General features: G+C 59.6%; 1 gene segment (V, D, J or C); it reads right to left on the bottom strand.

Moving 5' to 3' along the window:
- Positions 1-4,014: 4,014 nt before the first annotated feature.
- On the bottom strand, positions 4,015-9,996 carry LOC132008736 (immunoglobulin heavy constant gamma 1-like; the record flags this gene model as incomplete). The annotated part of the segment is given in 6 exon segments: positions 4,015-5,257; positions 6,588-6,718; positions 8,472-8,792; positions 8,904-9,227; positions 9,341-9,397; positions 9,673-9,996. Coding segments are annotated over 6 exon segments (1,241 nt in total), but the record flags the coding sequence as incomplete, so codon positions are not given.
- Between the last annotated feature and the right edge of the window lie 596 nt (positions 9,997-10,592).

Below are 10,592 nucleotides of genomic sequence, written 5' to 3'. Positions count from 1 at the left end.
CCCGGTTTAGCCTCTGGAGCGATGTCCCTCAGCGGAACAGACTTTTAAAAGTCCTGATTTAGTGCTCCGTTGCTCTGCCGCTTGCCGGAGCCATCCCCTCCCCCCGGGGTCTATCTTCCCGTCGCTTTGGATTCCCTTCTCCACCGGTCCTACCTTTCAGAATGTGGTTGTTTTTCTGTTTCCAGAATTGCTGTTCTTCTTCTGTTCAATCTGCGGATGGATTTTCAGGTGTTTGCAATCTTTAGATAAGCTATCTAGCTGATCTCCTGCTAGCTGAAGTAGTCTCAGCCTGCTACTCCTCCCCAGATATCTATTCTTACACCTCAAGCTGACTTCACGGGTGTCATGATGGTTTGGTAGATATCCAGCTAAATTCAAGAGACTGGTTGAAATGGAGTCCTCTATTCCTCTGCCATCTTGCTCCCCCTCCTACAGTGGGTCTCTATCTCTTACCTCCCATATCCCTCCTCTTGGTTCTTTTGCTGTGGGTCTCAATCTCCTACCTGTCTTCTGTCTCTTCTTGGGTCTATTACTATGGGTCTTTCTTTCCTGTGTTCTCTCTCCTTTAGATTCTGTTACTGTGGTTCTCTATTTCTTATCTCCCTTCTGTCTCTTCTAGGTGCTGTTACTGTGGGTCTCTATCTCTTAATTCCCATTTCTCTCCTCTTTGTTCTTTTACTGTGGGTCTCTTTCTCTTACCTGTATTCTGTCTCCTCTAGGTGTTGTAACTGTGTGCTTCTATCTCCCACTTGTCTTCTATCTTCTCTTGGTTCTGTTACTATCGGTTCCTCCCTACCTTTTACTTCTCATCTGTGTCCTCTATATTCTGTTACTGTGGGTCTCTATCTTTTACTTGTCTTCTGTCTACTCTAGGTTCTGTTAGTGTGAGTCTGTATCTCTTACCTTTGCTGTGCGTCCTCTTAGTTTTGTTACTGTGTGTCTCTGTGTCTTATATCTCATCTGTTTTCTCTAGTTTCTTTTATTCTTGAGAATTCTGTCTCATAGTCTCTGAAAATTGTCAAATTCAAAGCACCTCTATGCTGGTTGGCTGACCTGGGTCCTGGGGTTGGGTGACCAGGCCAGGGGGCCTCAGAGACAACCATTTGTCCAGGTCCACATGTCCATATGACTCATGTGTCAGCATATTTGGCTGCTATGTCAGTGACCACAGGCATACAGACAAGGGACTTTGTGTCTCAGAGGTCTGGAAGCTGGAGATCCCCTATCAGGTTCATTCAAACATAGTGTCCTTGGAGGCCTGCTTCCCAGCTCATGGACTGTATCTTCCTTCTGCTTCTTCTCATGGTGGGAGTGGCAAGGGAGCTCCCTTTTTCATAAGGGCACTCATCCCATTTTTGGGACTGAACCCTCATGACCCCAGGTCACTGAAAGCCTCACCTCCTAACACCATCACGCTTAGGGTTAGGATTTCAAACACAAATTTTGGGATACAAACCTTCAGTCCATCCGTCCTTCCCTCATCCCAACACTGATGATTCTGTAACTTGGGCCCGTGGATGTCACACTTGGTATGCAAGGGTCAGGTGGACAGATGGTTCCCTCCAAGTGAGGGAGGAGGGTGGGACCAGCTGGGTCCCAGGAGCCTGCTGGTAGGGGTGTACATGTGTGGGATGCAGTTAGAGGTGTGGGCATGGGAATAGGAGAAGCTGACAGGTGTGTGTTTGAGTTGATGCTTAGGGTAGAGAGCTTCTAGGAGGTCAGGAGGCAGTAGAAGGTTCACCTCAGGTCTCACATTGGTGCAACCTGCGGAGCCTAAGGGCTCATGGGCTTCAGGAAGTTTGTGAGGGTTGTATGGGGGGCTGTGACTGTACCCAAAGGCAGGGATCGGATCAGGAGTTTGTTCTGCTGCCCCTCCAAGACGTAGTGTGGACAGTGCATGAGCACTGGGGTCAGACGACATGGTGCAAACACTGGCACCCTCCCCGCAGGCAGGGGCTGAGGCTCTCCATGGCTGCAGTTTCTTCCAGGTAAGACAGTGACCGTGGCCCCAGCTCTTGCATTGTGAGCACGGAGCGAGAGGAGGTCCGAGTGACCGTCGGTCTCCCGCGCTCACCCAGCCAGGCTATTCAAGAAGACAGCATCCTACCTGGGCAGGGAAATCAGTACACTTCAGGGAGAGGACGTGGTCCTCCGTAATGTGGGTGGGCCTCATCCAAGCAGTCGAGGGACTGAAGAACAAAGCCCGAGGGTTCCTGGAGAAGAAGGAGTTCTGCCCCACGACTGCAGTGTTAGCTCCTGCCTGAGATTCCAGGCTGCTGGGCGGCCCTGCAGGTTCCCGATGTGCTGGTTGACGCCCACAGGCAATGAGCCAGTTCCTGGAAAGGAGTCCCTCTAGGTCGATGCGTGTGCCTCTAGCTTAGTTCAGCTGCACTTGTAGGGTCGTGTCTCTATGCCTTACCTCTCTTCTCCTTCCTCCCGGTTCTGTTACTCTGGGTCTCTATCTCCTACCTCTCATCCACCTTCTATTGGTTCCATGTTGTAGGACAATATCGGAAGGTCGCAGGTGGGAGCCTCAGTGGCTGGTGCGAGGTCGTTTTCACCGAGTCGGCATTCTAGCCCTGAGGGTGAGGGCATAGTTGCGCCAAGGGCCTGGTGCTCATCCAGGAGGGCACGGGGTCCCCAGTTGTGGGAGATGCTGGCATTGCCACGTGAGGCAGGTGGGATGGAGGCTGACCTGTGGTCCAGGAGATGGGGGTGGGGGTCGCCCTGGGACCAAGAGGAAGGGGCGCTGGGCAGCCTGTGTGGCCCATTGGCCAACTGGCTTCTAGGTAGAAATGTAGGGTGAAGGGGACGGAGGGTGTGGTGCTGAGGGTACTGAGGCACTGAGGGCATTAGCCTGGAGCCTCCAGGGTCCCTGAGGGTTGGAATGTTCTGGACACCTGCTTTCTGTCCTGTGGGCAACCTAAATCACGTCCCCCACATTCAAGTCTTTTTTTTTTTTTTTTTTTCTTCTGAGAACTTTTTATCCTCCTGGTGACTTTTAGGCTTCACCATCTTTGCCACTTTCAAAGACACAACACAGTGTCACGTATAATTACTGTGCTGTACATGAACATCCCCTTGACGGACTGACTTTTATACTGGAAATTTGTACATTCCTTGACCATATGCATCCATTTTTGCCCACCCACACCCCCCCCCAACCCTGGAACCACCACTATGCTGTATCTGTGAAGTTGTTTTGTTTTTTAAATCTTAATTCCAGATATAAGTGAGATCATTGAGTATAAGTGAGTATACGTGAAGACTTATCTCAGCTAGCGTAATACCCTCAAGGCTAATCGATTGTAAATGGCATGATTTCCTAACTTTTAAAAAAAAATTTATTTTTTTCTGCATAACAGTATTCATTGTTCTTGCACCACACAGTGCTCCATGCAATCCGTGCCCTCTCTAATACCCACCACCTGGTACCCCGACCTCCCACCCCCACCCCAAACTCAAGACTTGAAGCCTTGCCCCAGGACCTTGGCATGTGATGGTATTTAGAGACGGGGACTTTGGAGAGGTGACAGGGAAGAAGGAGTTCATTCATCCAGTCCAGTGTGGCTGACCCGCAGGACAGCCTCTTGTTATTGTGAGAGCAGATGATGAGGACACAGACATGCACAGAGGGCTGGCCATGTGAGCACAGGGACAGAGGCCCCAGGCGAGGTCTGCGTCTCTCCCGCTGGCGTCCCGGATTGTGAAAACGGAAACGCATGTGGTTGAAGCCGCCAGACGGTGGCTCTTTGGTCTGGCCGCCCACGCTGGCTAATACACACCCAGCACATGCCTCTTGCTTCTGTCCACGGCCGGCCGGGGCCGGCAGCCCCTCCTGCACCCACCCCAGGTGGCCCCTGAGCCTGCACTGTTCCTGGATGCCTTCCTCACCCACCGGGAGTGCCTGGGCTCTGGGGGTCCTGCCCCCCATGGCGTGAGGGAGCCAAAGCACGGTGTGGCCAGGCGGGGATTTCACCAGGAGCATGAACACAGGAAGACTTTCCCCGCACGTTATGGAATTTTTCAGGATATTTTATTGTCGTTAAAGAAAAAGAGAAAAAACAGTAAAGGACATTTCCACGCTCCAGAAATTTCACAAGAAGAAATCAAGCTACCCAAGCTACAGCAGCGTGTGTCCTCTGAGTGACGGGTGTGCGTTCTCTCCCAGGGGCATGGGGGCCCTGCTTCTCCTCCCCTGCGAGGTCGTCTCTCCTGTGTCGGGGCTCCGATCGGGCACTCGTTCAACGGCCGGGCGGAGAACCAGGCCTAGGCGTCCGCCTGGGTCGGGCCCCAAGGCCGCGGGCACTCTCTCTGGTCGTCTTGTCTCTGCCCCCAGCTGCCCGGAGCAAGCAGGCATTTCTGCCCAGCGTGACTCGGGTCCTGGTCCCAGGAGGGTGCAGGCTGGGCCTGCTGTCCTGGCCTCTCCGCACCTGCCCAGCTCTGTCCACTGAGGCTGCGTCCCACCCGTGTGGGGACCAGGTCACCAGGCCCCTCTGCAGGAGGCCAGTCTGGCTGCTGTCACACCTTCCCCTGTCCCCGGGGGGCTCCTGCAGTGGCCACAGGCCTGGGCCCTCCTCTGCGCATCTCCTCCAGTGGAGAAGGTCTGACTGACCATTCGTGGCACACCGGAAGCCCCTCTGTGGGGTGATGGTGGCCCGTGGGCTCCTCAGGATCTGAGACAACATGCCTGCTCTGGACAACATGTCCTGCCTCCTGGAGCCCGGCCTGGACGGGGTTTGCATGGAGGCCGGTCCCTGCCCAGATGGAGGCTGGGGCTGCCAGTCCTCTGCGACCTCCAGGATGACCGTGCACGTGACCGCGGGGCCGTGCTGGTGAGGGCCATCCTGCCCTGATGGGTCAGTGTCCACGCGGCCCCGGCAGTAACTTGGTGGCTGCCAAGGAGGGGTGGGCAGTGTCCATCACTCAGATTGGGGGCGCAGCCTGCCGTCCGGTGGGGTCTCCAAACGGGGCGTCAGGGTCAGGGTGCAGCCCACGGTGCCCGGCAACCCTGAGGGTGGAGGTCGGGTCCAGGGCGGCTGTGAGGTCGGAGGGTGGCGCGCTGGGAGGTCAGAGGGGCAGGCCTGGCAGCAGGCCAAGCGGCACGAACCGATGCAGCCGGTTCCCGTGGGGTGTCGAGGGCGGCCCTGGACACCCGCCACGAGGACCGGCCCTAGGCCCCCTGGCCGATCATGTTCCTGTAGTCGGGGACGATCGTGTGCTTCAGCTGCACCACCGAGGAGAAGATCCACTTCACCTGCAGTGGGCGGGGGAGGGCGTGAGCGTGGCCGGGACCCCCGGGACCGCCCACCGCCGCCCGCCCGAGCTGGGCCCCACCCCCGGGACCACTAGGGGGCTGGGGGTCCTGGTGGGGACGGCATGCGGACAACGAGGGGACAGTGTGGGGACAGCCACTGGACGGTGTGCGGACAGTGAGGAAACAGGGTGGGGACAGTGAGGGGCAGTGAAGGGACACCGAGGGGACAGCGAGGGGACAATGACGGACACTGTGGGGACAGCTGGGGACAGCGCTGACAGTGATGGGACAGCATGGCGTCATCATGAGGACAGTGTGGGGACTGGGGACAGTGTGGGGACAGCGAGGGCACAAGGGGACAGTGTGGGGACAGTGCTCATTGTGTGGGGACAATGAGGGGTCATCATGGGCACAGTCTGGGGACAGTGTGGGGACAATGCGGGGACTATGTGGGGACAGTATGGGAACAGCGAGGGGACAGTGTGGGGACAGTGGTCCATCGTGTGGGGACAGTGAGGAGTCATCATGGGCACAGTCTGGGGACAATGAGGGGTTATCATGGGGACAGTGATGGGACAGTGAGAGGACAATGTGTGGACAGCATGGAAACAGCTGGGGACTGTGGGGGCCGTGATGGGACAGCATGGGGTCATCATGGGGACAGTGTGGAGACACTGGGCCATCATGTGGGGACAGTCTGAGGACAGTGTGGGGACAGCATGGGGATGTGAAGGGACTGCATGTGGACAGTGAGGGACATGTGGGGTCAGTGTGGAGACAGTAAGGGGACAGGGAGGATAGAGTGTGAGGTCAGCGTAGGGACTGTATAGGGATTGCAAGGGGACATGTAGTGGACAGTGTGAAGACAGCTTGGGGACAGCATAGGGACAGCATGGAGTCAACGTGGGGACAGGGTGGGGCCACTTTTGGGTCAGTGAGGGGATAGCGAGTGGACAGTGTGGGGACAACGTGGGAACAGTGTGAGGACAACACGGGGACAGTGTGTGTCAGTGAGGGAACAGTGTGAGGACAGCATGGGGACAGCACTGGGACATCGGGGGGCAGCACAGAGATAGGCTGGGGGTAGGCTGGGGACAGTGTGTGGACAGTGCTTGGACAACATGAGGTCACTGTGAGGAAAGTGTGGGGACAGTATGGGGACAGCGTGTGGACAGCGTGTGGACAGCGTGTGGACAGCATGTGGACAGCATGTGGACAGCGTGTGGACAGCGTGTGGACAGCGTGTGGACAGATGGGGGCAGCACGTGGATTGTGTGGGGACAGCACGGGGACAGCAGGCTGCGGTGAGGGGACGTGTGGGGACGCCCACCTTAAAGAGGGTCACAGTGGCGCTGTAGCACACGCTGAGCAGGAAGAGGGTGATGAAGATGGAGATGGTGGTCCACAGCCCGTCCAGCTCCCCATCCTGGTCCTCGGCACAGCTGTCGTCCAGGAGCAGCTCTGGACAGGAAGGGGGTGGTCAGTGTCGTGCCTGCCCCAGGGGTGATTCCCTGGGGGACAGTCACAGCCCTCTGCCACCTCAGGCGCCAGCCTTAGCACCCCCGGCTCTCCAGCTTGGGTCTGGTCCTTGGGGGACCCCCTCCCTCTCTGCTCTGCCCTGTGCTGGGACCCTCCTGGGGGAAGGCGCCCTGACCGGCACATGTCCTCTTCCCCTGGGGGCCAGGTCCAGAAGGTGGGGGGAGGTTGGAGAGCCCAGGGAAGGGCTGGTCAGTGTCGGGGGGTGTCCGAGAGAAGGAGTGGGTGGGAGCATCAGGACAAGCTGGGTGTGGGGTTTTGTGGATGTTGGGAGGGGTGCAGTGCCCTGGGGGGGGGCAGGTCAGTGTGGTCAGTGTGTGGATGAGCTGCTGAGAAGCCGACGGGTGCTGGAGGGGGTGTGGATCAGGCTGGCGTCCATGGTGAGGGTTCCCAAGGCCGGCTCTGGTCTGGGCCCATGCAGGTTGGCCCGTGTGAGGCCTGTGTGTGTACGTGCATGTTGGTGTGTGTGCACACGCATGTCTGTAGTGCACACGAGCGTGCATGCTGGTGAGTGTGTGCACACGCATGTCTGTAGTGCACACGAGCGTGCATGCTGGTGAGTGTGTGCACACGTGTGTCTGTGGTGCACATGAGCGTGCATGCCGGTGCGCGTGCGCACACCTGTGTCTGTGGTGCACACGAGTGTGCACACGTGCGTCTGTAGTGCACACGAGCGTGCATGCCTGTGGGCGCAGTGCTCGTGTGCACACACGGGTGTACACATGTGCATATGCACAGGCATGTAAGCATGCAGCAATGCGGGTGTGCACACACGTGTGGCTGTGTGCACGCACATGTGTGTATGCCGCATGCGTGCGTGTGTGATCGCGTGTGCGAAGACGGGGCTGCTCCGTGGGATGGGCTTGTTGTCAGTGGGTCTGGACTCAGGGTCCAGTTGGGCATCTGGGATGGTCCCTTCCATGGCAGCTCAGGGCCACCTGACTCTGCCCCTTCGGGGTTCGAGGTTGAGGGTCCCCACGAGTAGACAGGCCTGGCCCCAGGCAGGACCCCCACACCTGGGAGAGGGCAGGAGCCTGTTTGTGGAGTGCCTGAGGGCAAAAGAGGGCCCGTCCCCACAGACGGGTGAGGCGCGGCCTCTGTGTTGGCCCAGAGCAACCACGCAGAGTCTCGGGAGGCCCAGGGGCCCAGGGCCGGAGGACAGGCCAGCGTCCCCCAGAACCTGGGCTGGTACAGAAGTGGGAAAGAGTGTGCGCTCGTTCCCCTGAGGGCTCCGGAGGGGCTTCTGGGATCCCTGACCACACGCTGCAGCCCCGGGTAGCTCCTGGTGGCAGGGAGGGCCCGGAGTGGCGGCCACCTCTGGCAAAGTCCCCTCTCCTGCCTCAGGTGACTCCTGGCCACATGCGGTGGCAGCCTGCGCAGACCTGCCCACTCGGAGTCCCGGCCCCCGTGGGACCCGCTCTCTCCCACCAACGGTGACCCCTTGGCCTTGGAGCCGGGCTGTCCCTGCCGCCCAGAGACCCGTGTGTCCTGAGCTCTGCCTCGGAAAGAACCATGACAGCGTCGCTGGGTCCCAGGGCAGTGCTGGGTGCTTTATTTCACGCAGGGGCGCCTGCCCGGGAGGTACGTACACAGGGGTGGGGGCTCCGGCGTCCTCGTGGGACTCCAAGAGCCTGTGGGTGGGGGGCTTGCTGCGGGGCCGGGCGTGCTGCTCATTTACCCGGAGACTGGGAGATGGACTTCTGCGTGTGATGGTTGTGTAGGGCTTCATGCAGCACCGCACACGTGAAGGTGTCTCCCCGCTGCCAGTGCGCCTTGTCCACGGAGAGCTTGCTGTAGAGGAAGTAGCTGCCGTCCGCATCCAGCTGGGGCGGGGTTGTTCGGACACTGGCCTCTGGTAACTGACGGCCGTTGCTCTGCCACTCCACATCGATGTCAGGTGGGTAGAAGTCTTTGACCAGGCAGGTCACACTGATGGTGTTTCTGCTCATCTCGTCCCGGGGTGGGGGCAGGACATACACACTGGGCTGATGGGGTTCCCCTGTGGGGCCAGAGGTCAGCACAGATGGTCACTCGGAGCGTGGAGGGCTGTGCTTGGTCTGCAAGACCCCCTCTTTGACCCACCCTGCACCCCAGCCCCGCTGCTGCTCACCTCTGGCCTTGGAGATGGTCCTCTCAATGGGGGATGGGAGAGCTTTGTTGTTGACCTTGCACTTGAAGACCTTCCCCTTGAGCCAGTCCTGGTGCTGGATGGGGAGGACACTGACCACACGGAAGGTGCTGTTGAACTGCTGCTCACGCGAATTCGTCTTGGCCGCGTGCACCTCCTGGTTGTCCACAAACCAGCTGATCTGGACCTCAGGGTCTTCCAGGTCCACCACCATGCATGTAACCTCGGGGGTTCGGGAAATGGAGAGGGTGTCCTTGGGTTTCGGGGGGAACATGAAGACTGAAGGTCCTCCGAGCATATCACATGCTAGTGAGGGAGACAGAGCACAGGGGTCAGATCGTGGGTGGCCTTCCTCTTGAACATCCATTGCCCTCACCAGGCCTTCTGCTTGGGGTGCAGGGAAAGGCCTGCTGACTCACCTGGAGGTTGGGGACATTTTTTGCATGGGTCAGTGTGAGGAGGTCCTCCTTGGGTCACTGCAGAGAGAGCAGACGGGGCATTACTGGGTGTCTGGGCTGGGCACAGGTTGGGGTGGGCACAGGTGATGGCCAAGTCTTGGCCGGTTCCCAGACCAGGGACTGGAGTGGGGGGTAAACCACTGGACGCCAACACCCAGAGGATCTCCTTCCTGAATTGGGAGGCCTGCAGGTGAGGCAGCCAGCGGTGCCTCCCCTGAGCCCTGGGGTCCAGGCTGGCCAGGAGACCGGGCCTGTGTCCCAGTGAACACCCTCCCCGAGGCCCATTCTCTCACCTCTCTTGTCCACCTTGGTGTTACTGGCTGGGTGGGCCACGGTGCAGATGAAGGTGTCGCTGGGCCACCTGCTGGAGGGCACGGTCACCATGCTGCTGAGAGAGTAGAGGCCCGAGGACTGCAGGACAGACGGGAAGGTGTGCACACCGCTGGTCAAGGAGCCGGAGTTCCAGGACACAGTGACAGGCTCAGGGAAGTAGCCGGACACCAGGCAGGCCAGGGCCACTGTGGATCCGGGGGTGGCCCCGCAGCTGGGGGCCAGCGGGAAAACCGATGGGGCCGTGGTGGAAGCTGCAAGAGAGGAGGTTGTGTGACCCCCAGGGTCTCACCCCTGCGACGGTCAGGGCAGGACAGCAGGTGCCCAGGTGTGGGGCGTCCAGGGCCCAGCACCCATGTGCTTCCTGGACGTCTGCAGACCAGCCGCCTGGCCTGGCTCTCTGCGGCCACAGGTGCTGGACTCATCGGCCTGGTCAGGGCCCGGTGACCACCTGGGTCAGAGTCTCCTGGGCCTCTGGCCCGGGGTCCCCACTCAGGCTTCCTCTGGGAGTCCGGCCTGACCAAGCCTGTCTGAGCCCTGACCTGGGGCCCCTGCTCGCAGCTGGCTCCTGCTGGCCCCCTGAGCCCACTGCCCTGCTGTCCCCACCGGATTGTGCCTTGGACCGGCGGAAACGTCCACGCACCGCCCCTGTCGCTCCAGGCCCCACGTCTTCTGGGTCGGCTCTGCAGCCCAAGCAGCCGGGCCCCGGGCCCCGTCCCTGCCCCGAACCCACCGGCCCCTCCTCAGGCCTCCGTGGCATGGCCTCCCGAGTTCACTGAGGGTCAGCCCAGCCAGGGTCCCTGGGCCATCCCCGCTCTGGGGCCTGTCCAGCTCCTTGCTGTCCACGGAGTCCTTCAGCCGACATTGTCCCGAGCCTGTTGGC

This window comes from Mustela nigripes, unplaced genomic scaffold, assembly GCF_022355385.1.
Source record: "Mustela nigripes isolate SB6536 unplaced genomic scaffold, MUSNIG.SB6536 HiC_scaffold_808, whole genome shotgun sequence".
NCBI lineage: Eukaryota > Metazoa > Chordata > Mammalia > Carnivora > Mustelidae > Mustela > Mustela nigripes.
The sequence above is the reverse complement of the archived record's forward strand: the minus strand, read 5'-3'. Positions and strand labels throughout refer to the sequence as shown.